The sequence below is a fragment of the Typopeltis vanoorti genome, chromosome 7, assembly GCF_054136105.1.
Source record: "Typopeltis vanoorti isolate ZY-2024b chromosome 7, IOZ_Tvanoo_1.0, whole genome shotgun sequence".
NCBI classification, from domain to species: Eukaryota; Metazoa; Arthropoda; class Arachnida; order Uropygi; family Thelyphonidae; genus Typopeltis; species Typopeltis vanoorti.
This window is the reverse complement of record NC_143555.1, coordinates 46,519,654-46,543,592: the sequence shown is the minus strand read 5'-3', so window position 1 is coordinate 46,543,592 and position 23,939 is coordinate 46,519,654. Positions and strand designations below refer to the sequence as shown.

Below are 23,939 nucleotides of genomic sequence, written 5' to 3'. Positions count from 1 at the left end.
AATATATTAGAGAGAGAGAGAGAGAAAAAAAAAAACTGCAAAAAGAGTCGTAATTGTAAATTTTGATTATTTTTACAATAGGATGCTATTTACAGGCAATAATGATCAAGGAAAAGAAGGAGTAGTGACAGCATTCAACATCAAACATGAAGATAAACTTCTTGATGGAAGGCAGTTTCAAGTTCACAAATAAACGGACAATGAAAGTTATTTGTGCCTATGGTTCCACAGAAGATTCTTTTAAGGAAGAAGTGGTCCTTGTTGGAGACCTGAACAGCAGAGTAGGAAATGAATCTCACCAAGCATATAGAAATGTTTTGGGAAAATTTGGAGAAAAGGGCAAAGCTAATAATAATGATAAGTATTTACTGGACTTCTGCTCAGGACACAAACTAGTCATCACTAACACCATGTTTCAACATAAAGATGTGCACAAGTTCACACGGAGAAAAGACACAAGAAATAAGAATAGCCTCTTTGACTACGTCATTGTTGATAATTATATCATAAAGAGTGTACAGGGGATTTGAAATTGAAAGTGACCATTACTTAGTATTAAGCAGGATAAAAATGGATATCACGCTGAAAAGAACAGTATGTAAGAAAGTTTTTAAAAGAATTAAAGTTGAGCAGCTCTTAGGCAAATTGTAGACTCAACTACACAAACATTACTGAAGAAAATTTGCAGCAGTATGAAAAGAAGAACCAAACCTTGAAGTCTCAAACAAGATTTCAAGAATGTAATCACGCTGCCTTACATCAAGAATGTCACAGACAAGGTGGCTATGTTGCTCCATGAGTGCAACGTGAAAGTGGCTTTTTTACATTTACAAAAAAATCTGAAGATTCATATATCCACAAAAACCTCCACATCACCGCATAAAAAAACCAGGTGTTTATGAGATTCATTGCTCTTGTGGCATTTATTACGTAGGCCAGGCAGGAAGATGGGGAGAGATCTGCATGTTTGAACGCGTAAAGGATGTGGAAAAAAGAAGACAGCCTAAATCAGGCTTGCCATTCCACACAACTACTACAGGCCATCAAGTTCTTTGGCAACAAACAAAAATGTCATATATTGATTGTGATTGTTTTACAAGAAAATTTAAAGAAGCCTCATAAATGCTTAGGATCTCTAAACAATGCAATAAAAATCAAGGCTTAATCTTACACCAAGTATGGTCTGCATTCATCAAAAATTTAACTACCATGGACCTACGATATGACATGCATGATGCCACAGAAAGTGAGAGCAACAACTAGCAATGTTCCAACATGCATACAGTAATGAATTTATCATGTTTATTCGGTTTCTCATTTGTATGTAACATTTGTGAAATTATCATAACATCTAATGTGTAATTAATTGTTCATAGTCTTTTGTTGCGTAAAACTTTTCTGTAGCAGTACCCTGATGATATAAGTCTTACGACTTACAAAACTTGTTGAGTTTTAATTTGCTTATTTCTATTAAACTCGTTATTTACATCATAATGTGGTCTCAATACCAAAAACTTCCCACAGAAAATAGCCTGACCTCTCCAAATTAACTTTATAGTTATGCAACCCCAAGAGAACAACTTTGTTAGGACATTAGTTCTTTTCGGATTTAAGAGATGTTTCGACAATTATCTAGTTCAGTACTGTGTGCTTTTTACAACTGTAATTTGTACTCTTAAGATGCTGGAGTATGAGGTCTTTACTAAGTGCACGTAGAGTAGGGTGACCAAATTTTCAAAAAAAAAAAAAAAGAAAAAAAAAAAAGGGACATTTTGAATTTTTCAACAATTAAAAAAAGGGACACTTCTGATATGCTCTACATAAAAATGGAATAACATAATTATAATTACAGTACACAGGACTGAATTGTGCATTATAACTATGGAGTATCGGCATTGTCATTATATTTATATAAAGACATTATTTCTTCCAAACGTGTTTAAGATGCATTCATAAAAGTCAATACACCAAATGTCAATGTCAAATTGTGTCTGGATCACAATTATTGCTTTCACAGGCTTGGTGTTGAAGCAGTTCTCTTCATCAGACCGCAAAGAACTCATGAGAGAAAACAATTCTCTCTAGAGCTGTGTTTGTTCCTGGGATTGCCATAACAACTGGCAGTGTGTTTTTGTAGTGGATGTTTTTTTCTTGGAGCACCTTAAACACATCACACCACTTTTTGTCCACTTCAGCATTTGTGTCCTTCCATTCTTCCATCTTGGAGTTCACAACATTATTTATATGGCTGACTTCATCAACGATATTGAATATTCTGCTGTCAACATCATGATAGCTTTTAGGCTGCTTGCTACTTCAGCCCAAGTTAGTGGAGTTTGCAACTCAATCCAGTGAAATGCTTTCAATGACTGGAAATGATAAGTCCATTTGCTTAAATATTCATGGAAAGTGTCATAAAATAAATTTGTATCGTCTAAAAATTCTTTTTCCATCAAAGATGCCCACATCTTTTAACTCTGAAATAACTGATGATATTTTAAATGTTTAAAAGTTCTCAGCTTTCCTATTTGTAATTTTCTGTATGAGCAATTCCAATTCTTCTACCACTTCAGTTGCTGAGAATATTTTCAGCTGGCACTGCATGAAATGGAGTCAAAGTATTGATTGTTGGTTACTGAAAAATGATTTCAACAATGTTGGGCATTTATCTTGTGATAAAAAATAAGATCTGAGTCCATCATACATGTCAATAATCCTAGTCACAGCTGGTAGTAATGATAACCATCTTGTTTGTACACTACCTAGAACACGCTTGTATTCAATTTCTGTAAATGCGCAGAAATTTTTCAATTCCTCTATTCTCATGGTATAAATGTGGAAATACTGAAATATTTTATTTACAATTGTTTTGATATCAATAGGCAAAATATCAGCACTTGTCTGTACACCATTATGAATAACATGAACAGCACAGCCAATAGCATAAATGTTCGTTTTTGACCCTTTGTTGAGTATTGAAAATACATTGTTGGAACTACCTCGTTTGTATCTACCGAAGTTGGTGTTGCAGTTATCTGCAGAAAATGCAATAATTTTTTCGGTCAGCTGCTGTTTCTCCTGTAATGTTCTGAAAATCTATCACTTTAACCAGAATAACTTTATTTGGGATGAAGTACCTAACAAGGACAGGCACCAATGTCAAATCTCTATGGTTTGATGTCTTCTTCTTCTTCTTCCTACCATGGAATTTAGGCCAAGTGGCCTGTTCCAGTCTCATGCCATCTCTTTCTTGGTCTTCAGATTCTTCTTTTTCCATTTATTTTGTATCTGTTTAATATTTTTGGTAGTCTGCTGTTGTCCATTCGATTTAAATGTTCTAGCCATTTTTGTTTATACTGTCTTATGTAGTAATTAATTGGTTTTATTTTCAGGAATTTTAAGATTTCTTCATTTGGTTTGTGGTCCCACTTGGTATATCCAGCAGTTTTTCTGAGGAACTTCATTTCTGCTGTTTGAAATTGTTTTCCATTGGTCCATGTTTCACTTCCGTATAGTAGAGTTGGTTTTGACAAGACATTATATAGTCTGATTCTAGTGTGTTTTTGTACTTTTTGATATTTTAGTGTCTAGATCACATCCCAAGTATCTGAAAGTGTTTACCTGTTGTAGTATTTTATTATCTATCACTCACTATTTTACTTCTTATTGGGTTTTCTCCTTTGAATGCCATTATTTTTGTTTTTTCTTTAGATATTGTCATATTATATTGTTTTGAGATATCATTTTATGATATTAATGATCTTTGTAAATCATCTTCTGATGTAGCTAATACTATTTGATCATCTGGCAGATCTCATCTGTCCAGAGAGTGTGTATCTTCATTTGCAAGGTCATTTGTATACCAAATGGATTATACTGTTTCCAGATTGTTATAATTTTATTTATATATATATATACAGGGTGTTCGGGATAAATTTGACAGTTTCGTAAGGAAAAAGAAAATCTTCTTTGTATCTATTAAATTTAATGAATTGACAAAAAAACATTACAGGCAGAGTTAATTACAATACTATCAACAAGATTTACTCAAAATAACCACCATTAGCATCGATCACAGCTTCAATTCTGCTTCGGAACCTCGAACAAGCTGATGCTACAGTCTCCCTGGGAAGGGCCGCAAAAACTGTTTTAATTTTATCCATTAACTGGGCTTTTGTATTACTGGAAGTGCGATTGGTGTCTTTTTCAACTGCGCCCCATACAAAATAATCCATGGGGTTAAGGTCTGGGGAGTTTGGAGGCCAAACATTTGGACTGGTGAAGTCGTAGAAATTTTCAGACAACCATTTTTGACTTTTCCCAGAGGTGTGGCAAGGGGCCGAATCCTGCTGCCATACATACGGCCTACCATTGGCTACCCTTGTTATCCAGGGCTTGACTACAGTTAGCAACTCCACGAACAAAGCCCGAATTCCAATGCCAGGGTTCTTCAACACCTGTTCCTGCAGATTTGCGAGGAATTCTGCTGTACGAACGCAATCAGATCGTCTGCTAGGGATCTTTCTTCTTGCTACATCCTCGTAGTCACCATTGCAAGTCTCTAGTTCATGCCTGATTGTTTTTACTGTATTCAGGGAGCATTGGGCAGCAGTCGTAATATCCTTATTTTGATGGCGGGCACGAATCATCATGATACAAGTTATTCTCTTCCATGATTCAGGTGGGTTCCAGCTATCCATCCTTTCTGACATCTTGTATATGAATGAAGAAGGTTCCAAACTTTTAAATGAAGAGAAGTGTGTGTTAATACATGTAACTTACGGAAAAATATAATTAATTATAAATATGTCAAATTTATCCCGAACACCCTGTATATATATATATGTTAAAAAAGCAGAGGTGAGAGGGTACATCCTTGTCGTACTCCTCTTGATATATCTTTTTATTCTGAGATGTGTTCTAATTTAACTGCTATTTTATTTCTGTATATATTTCTTGAATGGATTGTTAAAGTTGGTTTGGTATGTTTAAATCAGTTAATATTTTAAACAATTTTTTGTCACAGGCTTTTTCATAATCAATAAATGCCACGTGTGTTTCTTTTTGAAATTCTTTTCTCTTTTCTATTAATAATTTTAAAGTAAAAACTGGATCTATGCAGGATCGGCCTTTTTGGAAACCATTTTGTTCTTCTAGTAGTTTGTCCTCTACAATGCTGCTTAGTTTCTCTTTTAATATTCCTGCATATATTTTATATCCTGTATTCAGCAGGCTAATTCCCCTATAATTATTGCAATCGTCTTTATTTCCTTTTTTATAGATTGGGATAACCAGTGCTTTTTTCCAAGAGTTAGGAGTTTTTCCGGACATCCAAACCATATTAAAAAATTTCAGATGTCTTTCATTAAATTTTTCACCTGCAATTTTTCTATAGTTCTATATTTATATTGTCTTCTCCTGGTGTTTTCCTATTTTTCATCTTCTTTATTATATTTTTCCGTTCTAACATTATGATATTTTCTATTAGGTCATTCTTTGTCTTATAAAATTTTATTTCATTGTTCTCATTTGTTCAGAGATTTTGGAAATAGGTCACCCATTTTTTCTAAATCTATTATTTGTATTTTTATCTTTTCTTTTATTTCTTTATTCATGTATTTTATTATTTTATAGGTTTTGGGTTGTGGCTTAAATAAATCCTTTTCTAGTTCTGTTACAAAATCGTTCCATCTTTCTCTATGTTTTTTTTCCTTACTTCTCGTTTTGCAATTGCACTATTTCTTTTATACTCTATTTCTGCTTCTATTGTTTTGAAATTTAGCCATTTCTGGTAACTGTCCTTTTTTGTTTTTATTATATTTTCTATTTCTTTGTTCCAGTCTCATAGTCCTCTTTTTCTAATCCATTTGTGCATTATTCCTAAGGTTTCTGTTGCTGCTTCAGTGAGAATTTGTTTCAAAATTTCCCATTCATCGTCTATATCATTTGATTTATGCGTAGTTTCTGTTTTTAAGTTTGTGCATTTTTGATGCTGTTGTCTAACTTGAGGATCCTGTAATGAAGAAAATTTTGTAGCTTAGCTGGTAAGAATTTTCAATTTTATGTGTTTTTAGACACTTTGGTTTAAATCAAATTTTTGCTGATACCATATAACGATCAGAGTTTAATTCAAAGCCTCGATATGCTCTTACGTCTAAAATTAACTCTGCTAATTTAAAATTTGTGATAACGTAGTCCATTACTGATTTGTATCCTCTAGCTGACCAAGTATATTTATGTATTTCCTTGTGTTTAAATATTGAATTCATTATTCTCATATTATTATAAATGACAAAACTGCGCAATCTGCGAGCATTTTGATTACATGTATCTTCGCCAAATTTACCTAGTATATTTTGTTTCCTATTCTGGCATTTAAATCTCTTGCTAGTAGTAAATAGTCAGTTTTGTTTGTTTTATCTATGGCATTCTGTAATTCTTTATAAAATATATTACTGTGTTCTTCTTTTCCCTCTTCTGGTGCATATGCACCAATTATTGTTATGTGGCCTCTTAATGTCTTGAGTCTAATTTCTATTAGTCTTTCATTCAAATAGTTGTAATATACAATATTGTTCTTTATGGATTTATGTACCATAATCATTATATCTGCTTTTGCTCTTTCTTCTTTTTTTACCCCACTGCAGATTTGTATATAGTTGTTTGTTTCTTTTGTATCTTTTTTGTTTTTTCTTTGTTTCTGTTACTATACATATCTTTATGTTAGCTTAGTTTAGTTGTTTATCAAGTTCTTCTTTGTGTGCAATGCTTCTCACATTCCATGTTTCAATCTTCATTATGTGTTCCTTTTTCCAATTTCGTTTACCGTTTCCTGAATCATGGTCTTTTGCCTGATAGTTCGTCCTGCTTTTCTTTGCATGAGACTTGAAAGTATTTTGAATTTTCCCAGGGCAGGCTACTAACCTGTTGCTGGATAACTCCAGTGGTAGGGCTGCTACCTGACGCTTCTGGACAGGCAGATCTAACAGCATTTACTCTGATAGGGTTATACCGCCCATACTTGGTCGCCAGTGCCTCGTTTGTACTTTTAGAACAGGATGGACCACGGGAAGGTGAGGATGATATTCGAGTGGGAGAAGCTATGTATTGCACTTCACCACCCCTTCCATCTACCATAACTGACACATATTTGGCCTATTTCAATTCAATTGCTATTTCTCGCATTGCGTAAGGTGCCAGTGAATGTCCTGGCACCTTACGCAATGCGAAAGGTGCCCGGTGCTAGTGAATGTCCTGCCACCTTTCGCATTGCGTAATGTGCCAGGACATTCACTAAAATTGACTGGCACTTTGTTCGCCCACACTAGAATTTCTTTTGAAATAAATTTCTCACTATTGCAAAGGTGCAGTCCACTGACCTCAAAGAAAGGTTAGTTATGTTTCGCTGCATGAAATGCAAACAAACCTTCTTGAGCTGCAAGACATTTACTTTCGTTAGTTACTTTCTCTTTTGAATTTTTCTTGAAAAATGATGTAATATCTTGACTTGAACTGTAAGCAGTGGCTGCCAATTTATGTTTTTGCTTCATCAAATGCTGTTTTATATCAGAACGGCAAACTAGTTGCAATGTACTGTGTCTTTGAACCATGTTCATTCGTTTTTTTTCAAATGAACATTTAAATCCCGAGTACAACTACACTTCCTTTTCGGCATGATAAAATCTGGATGAAATATCACCACTCACAATATATATTTGCTTTAACTTTCACAATTACTAACAGACTGGCATAAGAGGCACAAAACAATGATATGGTAGACAAAGTAACCTAGTTACCACTCAGATGCTGCCACTGGTTGCAGCATTTTCATCCTATTGTAGAGTGTGTTCATAACGGTTGATAATCGTCATAGCATGCATGTTTTCGATCTCAAGCTATCTGTCATCAGCAGAGACATCATCCTTTCCATACTCGAACATACAAGAATAAAGTCATGCCACAAATTCAAAAAAGGGACAAAACAGGACTAAAGTTAATAAAAAGGGACAATTAGCATTCTGTTATTAAAGTTTTGTCAGGACAATGGGACCAGAGTCTAAAAAAAGGGGACGCCTGGTCAACCTAATGTAGAGACATCTGGTGCATATGACCAAATTTATTTTAACCTAATTAATTCAAATCTTCTCATAGAATAGAACAAATGTAAACAGTTACCAAACTGGATGCATTTTTTTTTTAAATCATACATATGAAAAACTGGTGTATTATAACACAATATTTAATACTATAAATATCACAATACATACTCATGAGGCAAAACATTATGATCACCCATCCTGTTTCCAGCCAATCAGACTGTATGGTTGACTCAAAACAGACCAGTGATGGCAGTATGGAGATTGTTCTCATGGACACCACTGAATATATCATGATTGCTAATTCTTAGCTGGGGATTGTTTTGTGCCATATGTTGCCAAATGGATCTGGACTTTTCCAGCAAGACAATGCCCATGACACAAGGCTTGCATTGTGTGAGCATGATTCAAAGGGCATATCCAAGAATTTCATGTGCTTCCCCCAGCTGTCTAATTTTCTTGAATTAAATCTCATTAAATGCCTGTGGGATCATGTGGAACACAAAATCTGTCAATCGACGCTAACGCCTTGATAAATCGTCAATCTCTGAGATGTTATTCTCTCTCTAGTTGGTCCATAATAGCTCAGGACACCTGCTCTAGTCCAGTGGAGTGAACATGAACATGATCTTGGGCCCAACATGCTACTAGATAAGTGGTTGTAACATTTTGGCTCACGAGGATATGACACTATCTATAATACTAGGGAGTTCACTAGAGGTTAAAGATATCCCAAATATTACATGACTGTTAAGGCATTAAAAAAAAAAAAAAAAAAAAAGCACTATTTTTAATTAGAATTTATTTAGTATTTCTCATTTTGTCAATCAATGTTAACTGATTGACAGAATGAGATTGATTGCATATTGCACATTTTTGTGCAATATGCAATCAAATTTGTGAAGTTTTTATGGCTCACTCTGTGTAATACATAGAGGTAACAATATATGTACATTTTTATGATACAAATTATACAGATGCAATGGGAGTGGGTTAAGATGCACAAAAAATTTTCACGAACAAAAGTGTAAAAAAGAAAATGCTTGAATTCCACTTTTATGTGCTTTGTCATAATGTGGTATTAATCACATCCTGATTTCACTTACAAAATCATGCCCAGTACTTCCGCCTTTCACCACTTCTGGTGCCATATATTCAATAGTGCCACAAAAAGAATAAGTTCGTTGGTCCTAAAATGAAAATTATTCATGCCATTACTTATTGTAAGCATTGTAAATGATTGTCATAAGCATTAAAAATTTTGTATTTTGACTTAAAACATTTTTTAAAGAAACTGTATAATTTGAAACAGATTTACTTAAATCAGCACAGAATTAATTTAAACTAGCACACTTAAGTACTCGTTTCAGCTAGCTGCTTTAAAGTGACAGAACAATTACAGAAACATTATTTATTATTATTATTGAGATGTTTTTAAAGGAACACATGCACTGACATTTTATGATGTGTGTATATATAAAAGTTAACACACATATGAAAAATATAATTTATTAACAGTCCAATATATTTTATCCAATGTTACAAGATCATCATCAGGAAGAGAAGATCAGTTAGTTACATTCTAAACATGAATTACAAGATATGAGTCACATAGCATGTGCTTGCTAGATTGTGTCTTGGTAACAGCTGAGTTAACAAGAGAATGCATTATTAGGTATTAAGAGTATTAGTGCACTGTTCTTCAACTATCTTTGCTAGATCAGGAAAATGTTTAGCTGAAATTACAGGTTGGGAAAGTAGAGTTTTGAAAAAAAATCAATTTATTTCTAAATGCTTCACTATTCTACCACATGTCATATACTGATTTAGTTTTGCCTTATAGACAAACATTTAGTTGATTTTATTTTGACATTGTTACATAAAAATGCAGCATTTCTGCAGAAATTCTCTTTAGAATATTCATACGATTTCTTTGGCTCCATGTAAAAATTTGTAATTTGTTTTTGTAGCACAAAACGTTTTCTAGAACTTTTCCCTATGACAACCAGCATACATTTGAATGACAAGGAAGATCCAAACTTAATGTTTGCTTATCAATCTGAAGCACATTGCAAAACTGGCAATGTTTTGAACCATTTGATTGAATATAGTTAACAAGATCAATAACTTAATTTAATGTGACTTTTAAAGGAGTATAACTGGCACAAAGATTCTGTTGATGTAATATACAATGAAATGAATTCAAATTATTAAAATTTTGTATTTCGTTTTGTAGCAATGAAACAAATCCTTCATGTTTTCCTTTCACAAAAGGAGCACTATCTGTAGATACATTTACTAAATGACATAAATTAAGCTTTACTTCCTGACATTTAATCTTTAAAATTATTAAGAACATCAGTTCCATGTGCTCTCCCTATGAGAGTAGCCAAAGTCAGTAGTTCCTCATAATACTAAAAATCTGTAGTTGAATATTAAATAAAACTTGCACTGAGACAGTAACATCAGTGGACTTGTTTAGGACAATCAAAAATAATTACCTTCAATTTGACAAAATTTTTTGAAACTGTTTAATAATATTAACAGCTAATTCATGTCGTTTGGTTATAGTACTTTGTGAAAAACGAAGTTGTTTGTATTTATTAACTTTATCTGAATACAGACATGCTACAATTTTAACAACACACTGTTTTATGATTTCCACATCATTATACGAAGATGGTCTGAAAAGTCATCGGCCTAACAATGAAAAACGAATTTAGAATTTCAAAAGTATTATTATTTTTCAACATAATCTCCCTTATGACTACTACATTTATTCCAGCACCATTATCCCATCCATGTAGTGGTTCTCAGTAAGAACTGCAAAATGTCCCTCTACTACAATCACCTCTTGATTCGAAGAAAAACGCTGACCAGCCAGGAAGAGTTTTAGTTCTGGGAAGAGATAGAAGGCAGAGGGAGCCAAATATCGAGAATAGGGTGGATGTTCCAACAATTCTTAGTGCAGATCCCTTAATTTTCCCATTGCCAAAACACCTTCGTGGGCAGGTGCATTGTCCTGATGAAAGATGATTTTTTCTTCTGCAAACCTGGTCTTTTCTCACGAATGTTTTTCATCTAGTCTGATTAAAAGATCAGAATAATATTCCCCGGTTATCGTTTTACCCTTTTCAAGATAATTAATAAACAAATGCCTTTAGCATCTCAAAACAGTGATGCAATGACCTTTCCTGCTGATGGAACCGACTTTGTCTTCTTTGGCACCGAACAACTGACTTCTGTCCACTGTTTTCACTGCTGTTTGGATTCTGGTGTGTAATGGTGAATCGAAGTCTCATCCATAGTAATAAATTGATGAACAAAATCAGTTTTATTCTTGTTAAAATGCTCCAAGCACTGTTCAGAGATTTTCACGCGAGTACATTTTTGATCTGCTGTGAGCAAGCGTGGCACCGGTCTTGTGCAAAGCTTTTTCATATGCAATTCTTCATACAAAATATACCCAACATGTTCTTTTGAAATGCATATAGTCTCAGAAATTTCATGCACTTTGACTTGCCGGTTATCCAATACCATATCATGCACTTGATCAATGATTTCTGGCATTGTTACACTTTTTGGACGTCCTTCACGTGGATCATCTTCAAGGCTGGTATGCCCATGTTTAAACTCAGCAGCCCATTTCTTAATTGTCGAAAACAATGCTAATTACTAATTAATCATTTAACTATTCTGTTAATAGTTAAATGATTAATTTAGCCTGTGTAGTTCAGTGGATGTGGTGTTTGCACACCACGGTGCTTGGCTGCACGAAGGAAAACTTGGTTTCGAGTCTAGTCGGCGACTAGAGGAAATTTTTCTAAGCCTTTTTTCAACCGGTTCCTGAGTTAGTCGATCTCTGGCATGGGCAAGCGGGTTTTTCCTCCCGGAAACTCGGTTTTTTCGTCCTGTAAACTCAAGAAAATCGACCGTAGAACCCACATTATTTCAGACATTAAATATATTGTGTTAGGGTTAGGGACCACGAGATGGCGGCACATTTGAGCCGTCTCTCTTCGCTGTGTACCGCTTAATTAGTGATAGCCTTGGGCCATCTATCTCTGACTGGTACCAGTGGAGATTGAACTGCCCACTCAGTCTCCAAAAAGTTAGATAGGGCTAAATGGCCTCGCCTGATTTTTTTTTATTTTTTTTATTTTTTTTTTAACTATTCTGTTTACAATCACTAGACTGATACTGACATTGAATGTCAATAACCGACAATAAATAATAATAACTGACTAATAATAATAATAATACTGAAATCATAAGTGCTAGATGTAAATTAACCAAGCTAATTACCCTTTACAATAATGATAATTAAATTTAAAAAATAATAATAAGCAATAACAACAACAACATTCAGTGATAAGTGGTTTTCATTAGAGCCTTCATAGCTTAGTTGGTTTAGATGAGCTCTTTGGAAGAGATGAAACTTGAACAGGTGTTTTCAATGAAATGGTGAGTTAGCCAATCTCATAAGGAGGTAAAATATGCTTTTCTCCAAGAAACTCAGGTTTTTCTGTCCCTTCAACCAGCCAGGAGAAACATGAAATTTATAGACAAATCATAAAAATACATTACAGCCAATAGCTTAATATTGGCTTCATGAGATGGCGCTGTATCTATCTGTAAGGGGCCTCATGGCTGTTGTATTAATATATGCTAATTAATTCATTTATCACTTTTTTTTTTCATTTCAGTAAAATTATGGAGACTACAACCATGTTAGGAATGATTAATTTCCCAACGTTTCAACCTTCAATAGTAAGGTGATCATCTGCAGTATCTGCAATTTTAATACTCCAGATGATAACCTTAAGTTGTTTACGAAACATCAGAAAATTAAAGTAATTATAATTATTCCTAACACAGCTGTAGTCTCCATAATTTTACTGAAATGAATGCTGATTACCAAGTAAGACTAAAGGAAGAATGACTTTGGAAGGATAACTTTAGTTGGTGTTGAGGTGACCAATTCAGATGTAACAGTAGAGTTACTGAGTGATCACTTTTCAAAAGTCTATCATCCAAGTGAGGATATCTCTGTACCTGTAGCAAGAACTATGTGAGAATTGAAGTTAAGAAATCAGAGGTACTTAGTATATTGCAAAATTTAAATGCAAACACTGCTGTAGGTTTAGATGGAATATCAGCTCGGGTGCTGCGTGAATGTGCAAAGGAATTGTCAATGCCTCTTACTTGGTTATTTAACTTAAGTTTGAACTCTGTTATGGTCCCTAGGGAGTGGAAGGAAGGCAAAGTAGTTCCTTTGCATAAAGGTGGCTCTAAAACTGCGGTAGTTAATTACAAACCAATCACCATCTCGGGAGTGGTGGTAAAAGTATTGGAAAAGTTGGTTAAAGACAAAATTCAAGAATGGGTGGATCAGGATATGATAGTCTATATTAGCCAACATGGTTTTGTTAAAGGTCGATCCTGCATTAGCAATTTATTAACTTTTTATAATAGAATAACTTCTGAGTTGGACAAAGGAAATGGCTACAGTAGTACTTCTGGATTTTGCTAAGGCTTTTAACAGGATACCCCATGGAACACTGTTGCGCAAACTGGAGCAGATGGGGATGGATACTAAACTGGTGATATGGATAGGAGAATGGCTCAGGGAGAGATACCAGAAGGTGGTGTATGGAGGAGCAGAGTCCAGGATGAGGCAGGTGATCACTGGTGTGTCTCAGGGCTCTGTGCTTGGGCCATTGTTGTTTAATTTGTACATAAACGATATAGGAAATGGCTTGAGGGGAGATATTCAGTTGTTTGCTGATGATGAAAAGTTGGGTAGTGCAATAAAAAATCAAGCTGATGTTGAGAGTTGGCAGGATGATTTAAATAAGCTGGCAAAATGGGCAAAAGGTAATGGATGTCAGATCAATGTGGAAAAGTGTAAAGTTATGCATTTTGGGATTAAAAAATTACCAGCTGTATACTACATTGATGGAATGGTACTCCAAGAGATTGATGAGGCTAGGGACTTAGGGGAGTTGGTGGATAGGGAGATGAAGTTCAAGGGACACATTGCTAAGGTGTCCAAGATTACACATAGGATTACGTGGTTATCGAGGCACACACTAACATCCAGAGATAAAGAGGTTATTATTCTCCTTTATAAAGCGTTGATACTTCCACATTTGGATTACTGTGCTCAGGTCTGGCCACCTGGATTCCATGGAGATGAGGAGGTTGTGGAGAGGGTTCAGGGGAGAGTGACTAAGTTGGTGAGTGATGTAAAAAATACTCCCTACATTCATAGATTAAGAGCTTGTGGATTGCAGAGGTTGGTTGATAGGCGGAGAAGAGGGGATATGATAGAAACATTTAAATTACTAAAACGTTTTTATAAGATTTTAAAAGATTGATGCAGAGGAAATGTTTCAGCTTTGTGATAATGATGGACGAACAAGGGGTCATCCCTGGAAATTAAGGAAAAGTGTGGCTAACAAGAGTGTGAGAATGAGGTTTTTCACCTGGAGGGTGGTGAATGAGTGGAATTAATTGCCTGACTCAGTTGTGAGTTCTTTGTCTATAAATGAATTCAAGAAGAGATAGGACAGATATTGTTTTGCTATATCTTAAGGGTCAAAGCTGTATAACTGAGAGGAGACCTCCACATAGCCTTTTAAGGAATGCGGAGAACCGACCAGGGCTTCTGACCTAATGTCCAATCCTCACCTTCTCGTGGTGCACCCTGTTGGGTATCTACTTAGATACTGAATAAATGAGGATGGGCTGGCAATTTGGGATTTAGCCGAAAAATTGTATTCTTATTGTTGAAAGTTTATTTTTCACTTGGTCAGACTACAATAAATTTAGTTTAATCCTTTATCCAAGTGTGTGCAAACAAAGTTTGCACCTGAAAGTATCTTCAGGACTGGGGTAAAGTGGTACAACACTGAACGACTCCTTGCAAAGGGTGGAGCAAGCTACCAGCACTCCTATCTCAGTATTTCTCATAATGCAAAACACATCTCCTTGCAGATATGTATAACGTTATGCATTAAGGGAGGGGGCCACTACTCAGACAAGTTTCGACCTTTATTGAGGTCTCTTCAGTGGGAGCCAGGCCCAAGTGGAGATACCAAGGCAGAAGCATTAGCAAGGTCATCCCTTCCTATAGGATCTGCCAAACGGTGTGCCACCTTTTATTAAATTACTTCGGATTTAGAGAAAGATGATGAAAGTTTATTTTTCACTTGGTCAGACTATAATAAATTTAGTTTAATCTTTTTATCCAAGTGTGTGCAAACAAAGTTTGTGCCTGAAAGTATCTTCAGGACTGGGGAAAAGTGGTACAACACCGGGCGACTCGTTGCAAAGGTGGAGCAAGGAGTCGCCCGGTGTTGTACCACTTTACCCCAGTCCTGAAGATACTTTCAGGCACAAACTTTGTTTGCACACACTTGGATAAAGGATTAAACTAAATTTATTATTATTGTATTCTTATTGGTTAAACCAAAATAAAAAATTATGGTACAACATCACAAAATTTCATGCCAACTGGGGCGTCGCTGGGTTAAACAAGGCCCCCATTGTTTTCGCCAGGGGACTAGGGCGAACAGCGAAAAATCAGCTACTGGAACAAATCTGAAAACGTACCCCAACTCAGCATCACCAGAGTTAAAGATCGGTACTATCAACATAAGAAGCCTGAATGGCAAAGAAATGGAGCTAGCTGAGGAATTAGATAAGTACTAGATTGACATAATAGGGATGACTGAAATAAAAAAGACAAAAACTGGTGAGATCTTTCTGAGCAATAAATACAAAATGTTATATTCAGGTAATGACAATCAAGGAAAAGAAGGAGTAACCATGGTATTCAACACAAAATACGAGGCTAATCTTCTTGAATGGCAGTCGGTCTCAAGTAGAGTAATGTGGGCAAATATGAGAATGGGGAACTGGACAATGAGACTTATTTGTGCCTATGGTTCCAGAGAAGGTTCTACTAAGGTAGAAGTGGAGGAATTTTTTGAGGATTTAGAAAAATCAACTGACACAATGAAAAAGGAAAAGTTGGTCCTTGTTGGGGATCTAAATAGCAGAGTAGGAAATGATTGTGAGACATACAAAAATATTTTGGGAAAATTTGGAGAAAAGAGCAAAGCTAATAATAATGGCAAATATCTGTTGGATTTCTGCTCAGGAAATGGACTGGTTATTATTAACACAATGTTCCAACATAAAAATGTGCACAAATTTACATGGAGAGAAGAAGCAAGGAATAAGAAAAGTCTCATTGACTATGTTATTGTTGATAGCGATATTTTATCCCTGGTGCAGGACACCAGAGTGCACAGAGGATTTGAAATTGGAAGTGATCACAATTTAGTCTTGAGCAGGATAAAACTGAATTTCATACTGAAAAGAATAACATGGAAGAAAGTTTTAAAGCGAATAAAAGTTGAGCAGCTCTCAGATGTGAACTGTAGACTAAAATACACAAAGATTATTGAAGAAAAAATAAAAGAGTTTGAGAACAGGAATCAAACCTTGGAGATTCAGTGGCAAACTCTGAAGAAAACATTGATTCTGTCAGAGAGGCATGTGGTGAGGTCGTCGGCAAGGATAAAATAATCAGAACTCCCTGGTGGACACAGGAAGTTAAAGAGGCAGTGAAGGAAAAGAAGAAAGCATATCAAAAGTTCCTGTCAAATAAGTCAGCTTGTGCTCTTAGAGAATACAGAGACAAATGCAAGAATGCTAAACACTGTGTAAAACTAGCTAAACAAAAGTCATGGGAGGACTTTGGCAAGAATATAGAAAATAAATATCAAGAAGGTGGCAAAATATTCTGGAGGTTGTTGAAGAAGCTTAGGAATGGAGGAAAGAGTGCTGTAAAAGGAGTTAGAGATGATAAAGGTGATATGAAAATGGGAGAAAAAGATATCCTTGAATGAAGTATGGAGTAATTACTTTCAAAAACTGCTAAATGAAACAAGCAGTAATGACAGCACAGTGGTAAAAAACACTGACCAGGCATGCAGTCAAGAATACATATCCATACTTGAAGTAGAAAAAGCCATCAAAGGCTTGAAATGTGGAAAGGCAGCAGGAGTAGATGATATTCAACCAGAAATGCTGAAGTATGGTGGTATAAGAGTCTTACAGTGGCTGCACTGCATAGTTCAGAAAGCCTGGAGAGAGGGACGAATTCCCAGACTGGAGTAGAGTGCTAATAGTACCCATATATAAAAAGGGAAATAAAACTGAATGTGAGAATTACAGAGGTATTTCCCTACTGAGTGTTCCTGGCAAGATCTATGCAAGTAGACTTGAGAAACGGTTGAGAAGAATTGTGGAAGAAAAGCTTGGTGAAGAACAAGCTGGATTCAGGCCAAATAGAGGCTATGAGGATCAGTTCTTCACTTTACAACAAATAGTCGAGAAAGCATGGGAATATAACAGAGATCTGTATTTAAGTTTTGACAATTTGGAAAAGGCATATGACAAGGTGCCAAGAGAGAAGCTATTCAATATGCTACAGTTATATGGTGTAAATGGGGCATTATATCAAGCAATACTTAGTCTTTATTTGAGTTGTAAGTCAGCAGTTAGAATTGAAGAAAGTACAGGAAGATGGTTTAATGTTAAATCTGGTGTGAGACAAGGATGTACATTATCCCCTCTTTTATTCATTATCTATATGGATCACATTATGAAGGAAAGTGGTATTAAACATGATATCAAAATTGGAGATGTTAATGTCAGCTCTTTGCTTTATGCAGATGATGTTATACTTCTAAATAAATCCACTACAAGTCTGCAAGATTCTCTGACTAAACTGAATAACTATTGTAATAGATATGGTATGAAGGTCAGCAATAAAAAGACAATGAAAATAGGCAGAATCATTGAAAATGTCAACTGTGTTGTGAATGGAGAACCTGTGGAAAAAGTAAAACATTTCAGCTACTTAGGCACGATTTTTACTGAAGATGGTAAATTAAACATAGAAATAGACAACAGAATCAGCAAAGCTGGTATGGTGGGAAGTCAATTGAATAAATTCATATGGAATAAGAGAGAAATTAGTCGGAACACTAAATTAGCTGTATACAAGACAGTGTTCAAACCAGTTTTAACTTATGGATCTGAGAGCTGGGTCAGAAGTAAAACACTTGACCAAAGACTAGAGACCGCAGATATGAGAGTCCTGAGAAAGATTAGAGGCGTGAACAGATGGCATCAATGGCAATATCATATTAAAAACGAGGATATTAGGAAAGAACTTGACATTGTCAGCATCCAGGAATGTGTTACAGAGCTAATCTCAGGTGGTATGGTCACTTAAACAGAATGGGCGAAGAAAGTTTAGCAAAAGAAGTGTTCTCTGCTAGGTTGGGAGCAAAACGACCCAGAGGAAGACCAATATATAGGGGGATTGATACGGTACAAAGTGCCTTAGACGACAGAAATATAAGATCTGATAATGTTAGAGTCTTGACAAGTAACAGACTGATTTGGAGGAAAATTGTAGATAAGAAGTTAGTAATGATGTAAATTTTTCATGTAGTACTGTCATATCCTGTACACCCCTTGAGGGTACATGGCAGGAATTTGATGATGATGATTGTTTTGCTAGTGTGGGTCTCCCATGATGAGTCTACTGACTCCATGGAGATACCCGTAATAATAAAGGATTATTACATATTCTATTAATGCGTGCTATCTACCCTCTATCCAAAATGTTATTTAAATTGTCAGCATTCTAAAGGTCATTCTCAACATTTTCCATGTTACTGTGAAAAACAAATTCTTAATATTAGGTTTTTTTTTTCTTTTTCTTTGAAAAAGGACCTATGAAAAGTCACAGTACCTATAACCCAACAATGCCATGTGTAGGTAAGCGATTAAGGAGAAAGAAGTAATCTTGCTGGAAAAGCTTATGTGTTCATCGCACATGTTGATTGGATTTTAACAGTATAGATGCGAACATAGATTTATAAGAAAATAATTATTTATTGACTTAACTGCTAATATTTCACTGTTATTCTATCCAGTATCTTCAGAGCACACACACACACACACAAACAAACAAAGTTAGTTACAGTATAGAGACAACCGCAATCTGGTGTAACAGTTGGACTAGTATGAGTAATTGTAGCATGCAACACAAAGACTAAAGTCCTAATTAGGCACCATCTAAGTTGGGGGGAAAAAATGAGAGAGAAAGCAGGTATTAATTTGGTCTTAGGATGACTGTCTCCCAAATCTTTGGTAGATTTATACAGCCATATTTGTTGAGGTATGGAGTATGTTTTTTCAAGGCTTCTGCTGATTCCAGCAACAATCTCTCTGATTTGTAAAAGCTTCCGTGCAGTACTTTTTTTTTTTTTTTCCCCCAATTGATCCTGTGTGTGTGTGTGGGGGGGGTATCCAAAGCATGGTCTGCTAGACCTGACTTGCCATAGCAAAAGTGTCTGATATATTTTTTGTGTTCACTGAGGTGGATGTCCGCATTTCTTCCTGTCTGTCCATACTAGGCTTGATGACATGAACAGGGCACTTCATAGATTCCTGGATGTGATAAAGGAGAGAATCTGTCCTTATGTGAATGGATGAGAGCTGCCAATTTCGCATAAGATTTAAATACGGTGTGTAGTTGGTGTTTGTTAAGCACCGTAGATGTGCCTTTAATGTATTGGATGGTGACAGTTTTGTTATTTTCTTCCGTGGGTGACAGTAGGAAGGATTTTTGGGGAGCATTTAGTATTTTATCTATCTTGTGGAGATTATAGCCATTGGTCAGGAAGGTGTGACGTAGGTGAGAAAGTTTAGCAGTGAGAGCAATGTCATTGGAACAAATTGCTCTAGCTCTTTTTTGGTTAGTGTTTTTAAGATACCATATTGTTAAGAAGGGTGATGGTGTGATTGTTTGTGTAAATATCTCTCTGTACGTGTGTGGGTTTTCTATAAACCGAGAATGATAATGAACCTTCTGGAAGATGTGCGATTAGTGTGTCCAGGAAGGGCAGACAGTCACTGGCTTCTAGTTCTATTGTAAAGTGGGTGCTGGCTATTAAGATGCACTAAAAATGTATTCAATATGTCTGGGTCATGTGGTCAAATAGCAAACACATCATCAATATAGCATACACAGAGACTAGCTTTGAGAGTGGCTGTATTGATAGCTAGCTTTTCTAGATGTTGTTGGCTGGGTGGGGGGGGGGGGGAAGAAAGAGGGAATCCCATAGTTGCTGTCCCATCTAATTGCTTGTATATTTTCCCTTTCCATGTAAAATAACTTGCTTGTACTGTGAATTTAAATAGCTGAAATATAACAGGGTGAAATTGTGAATTTAGTAAATTAAGGGTTTCAGTTAATGGTACATTTGTGAATAGTGAGGTGATATCAAAACTCACCATTAAGTCTGAACTTTTTAAGGTATGGTTTTCTAAAATACTTTTTAGGTGGGTAGAATTTTTAACAAAAGAGGGAGAATTGTTTGTGCAAGTGACTAGTAGTTTGGCTGAATGTTTAGCTAGTTTATATGTAGGACTGTTTATACTATCTACAATAGGGTGTAAAGGTGTACCTTGTTTGTGGATTTTTGGAGCTCCATATATTCTGGATGTTTCAATGTGAAAGGGTTTGAGTTTGTTGACTGTTTCTTTTGGCCAGGAAGTGACTTTGTTCAATAACTTGCACACCTTATTCTTTTGTGAGTTGGTGGAATCCGTATCTATAATTTGGTATGTTGACTGGTCTTGGAGAAGTGAGTGCATTTTGCTTTCATATTCTGTTGTATTCATCATCACAGTTGCGTTTCCTTTGTCTGATTTGGTTATGGTAATGTGGTTATTATTGTGTAGCTCTTTTAGAGCCATGATTTCTTTATGTGGGATATTATTTTTGGGAGGCTTAGAATGGCCTAGGATGTTGGCCTCATCTAACCGAATATTGTTGGCTATTGCTGGAGGCAGGTCGTATATCCCGAGTAAAACAAAGGCATTATTTTGGCTTTTGGAATTTTTTTAGGAGTAACGGCAAAATTGTGTCCCCGACTAAACGCACACGAGGCTTCTTTGGTTAAGGTTACCAATGATAAGTTCACAACGATGCCATCTTGATGTCATTGCGGCAGCTGCGTATCAATGCGTTGTTGGAGAATTTCAAATTTCTTTTGGTGCCAGTTTTTGACTTTTGCAGATTCTTTGTAGGCTGTAGAATCAGAAATGCTGTCCAGGATACCCCATAGTACCGGGTTCAAAATGTTAGATAGCACATCACGTAGTGCATTGTTTATTTTAGATAGCTCTCAGCGAGTAGCATATAACTGTTCCCGTAATAGTGTTAAACTTGCTTGTTTACAAATACGTTGGGCTTGGCTGAGTGAAACTTGTTCTTAATTTTTACACACTTTGGTATTAAATTGGTGTCTCGGCACCTTTTTAAGAAGGCTAACCTGTTCAGTTGCCACGCCAATTTCACCTTCCACTTGTCACACTGATGTGCCTTGCATGCGATATCATCTCCATGAAGAATTCTCAACCGTATACTATTCACGAATGTACCATTAACTGAAACCTTTAATTTACTAAATTCACAATTTCCCCCTGATATATTTCAGCTATTTAAATTCACAGTACAGGCAGGTTATTTTACATGGAAAGGGAAAATATACAAACAATTAGATGGGACAGCTATAGGAGCCCCCTTTCTACCCCTGCCAACTTCTACATAGAACATCTGGAAAAGCCATCAATACAGCCACTCTCAAACCTTTGGCTACGCTATGTTGATGATGTGCTTGCTATTTGGCCACATAGCCCAGACACACTGAATACATTTTTAGTGCATCTAAATAGCCAGCACCCAAAACTCCACTTTACAATAGAACTAGAAGCCAATGACTGTCTGCCCTTCCTGGACACACTAATCACACGTCTTCCAGAAGATTCCTTATCATTCTTGGTTTATAAAAAAACCCATACATACAGGAGATATTTACACAAACAATCACACGATCACCCTTCTCAACAATATGGTATCTTAAAAACACTAACCCATAGAGCTAGAGCAATTTGTTCCAATGACATTGCTCTCACTGCTGAACTCTCTCTCACCTACATCACACCTTCCTGACCAATGGCTATAATCCCCATAAGATAGATAGATAAAATACTAAATGCTCCCCAAAAATCCTCAATATCTACCACAGAAGACTACAACAAAACTATCACCATCCTTCCCATACATTAAAGACACATCTGAAAAGATATCTAGGGTGCTTAACAAACCCCAACTATGCACCGTATATAAACCTTATGTGAAATTGGCAACTCTCATCTGTTCACCTAAGGACAGATTCTCTCCTTTATCACATCCAGGAATCTATGAAGTGCCTTGTTCATGTCATCGAGCCTACTATGGACAGACAGGAAGAACTGTGGATATCTGCCTCAGTGAACACAAAAAAATATATCCGGCACTTTCGCTATGGCAAGTCAGGTCTAGCAGACCATGCTTTGGATACCCTTGCACACAGGATCAATTGGAAAAAAACAAAAGTGCTGCACAGAAGCCTTTACAAATCAGAGAGGCTGTTCCAGGAATTAACAGAAGCCTTGAAACATACTCCAAACCTCAACAAATATGGTTGTATAAATCTACTAAAGATTTGGGAGACATTCATCCTAAGATCAAATTAATACCTGATTTCTCTCTCGTTTTTTTTTTTTTTTTTCCCCCTCCAACTTAGATTACTGCTAATTAGGACTTCAGTCTTTGTGTTGCATGCTACAATTACTCATACTAGTCCTGTTGTTACACCGGATTGCAGTTGTTTCGCTACTGTAACAAACTTTGTTTGAGTGCTCTGAAGATGCTGGATAGAATACCAGCAAAATATTAGCAATTAAGTCAATAAATAGTTATTTCTTATCAATCTGTGTTCGCATCTATACAGTTAAAATCCAATCAACATGTGCGGTGAAAACATATGCCTTTTCACACAATTGAGAATTCTTCATGGAGACGATATCATATACAAGGCATGTCAATATGGTAATTGGAAGGTAAAATTGGCACGGCAACTGAACAGGTTATCCTTCTTAAAAAGGTGCCGAGACACCAATTTAATATGTAAAAATTAAGAACAAGTTTCACACGGCCAAAGTCCAAAGTATTTATAAACGAGCGAGTTTAGCACTATTACGGGAACAGTTATATGCTACTCACTAAGAACTATCTAAAATAAATTCTTTCATCAATTCACTACTTGATATACTATCTAACAATTTGATCCCGGAGCTATGGGATATCCTGGACATTCTGGAAATTGGAAACTCTTATCCGTTCACCAAAGGACAGATTCTCTCCTTTATCATATTCAGGAGTCTATGAAATCTTCTGTTCATGTCATCGAGCCTACTATAGACAGAACAGGAAGAACTGTGGACATCTGCCTCAGTGAACACAAAAAATATATCCGACACTTTCACTATGGCAAGTCGGGTCTAGCAGACCATGCTTTGGATACACCTGCACATAAGATCAATTGGAAAAAAAAAAAAAAAAGTGCTACACAGAAGCTTTTACAAATCAGAGAGATTGTTGCTGGAATCAGCAGAAGCCTTGAAACATACTCCAAAGCTCAACAAGTATGGCTGTATAAATCTACCAAAGATATGGGAGACAGTCATCCTATTTGTCATCCAAATTAATAGCTGCTTTCTCTCTCTTTTTTTCCCCCCATCTTAGATGGCACCTAATTAGGACTTTAGTCTTTGTGTTGCACTCTACAATTACTCATTCTAGTCCCACTGTTACACCTGCCTGTGGTTGTCTCGTTACTGTAACAAACTTAGTTTGTGTGC

The 23,939-nt window shown here is 35.9% G+C and overlaps 1 protein-coding gene across 3 annotated transcripts in view; it reads right to left on the bottom strand.

Annotated features, from left to right (window-relative positions):
• The window catches only part of LOC150104645 (ribosomal protein S6 kinase alpha-5-like), a 547,165-nt gene that overhangs the window by 90,086 nt on the left and 433,140 nt on the right, over positions 1-23,939 (bottom strand). For all 3 annotated transcript variants that reach the window (XM_090395839.1, XM_090395841.1, XM_090395840.1), the window contains one exon: positions 9,203-9,286. In XM_090395839.1, the coding sequence (XP_090251965.1) occupies positions 9,203-9,286 (84 nt within the window). The remainder of the gene's footprint in view (positions 1-9,202; positions 9,287-23,939) is intronic.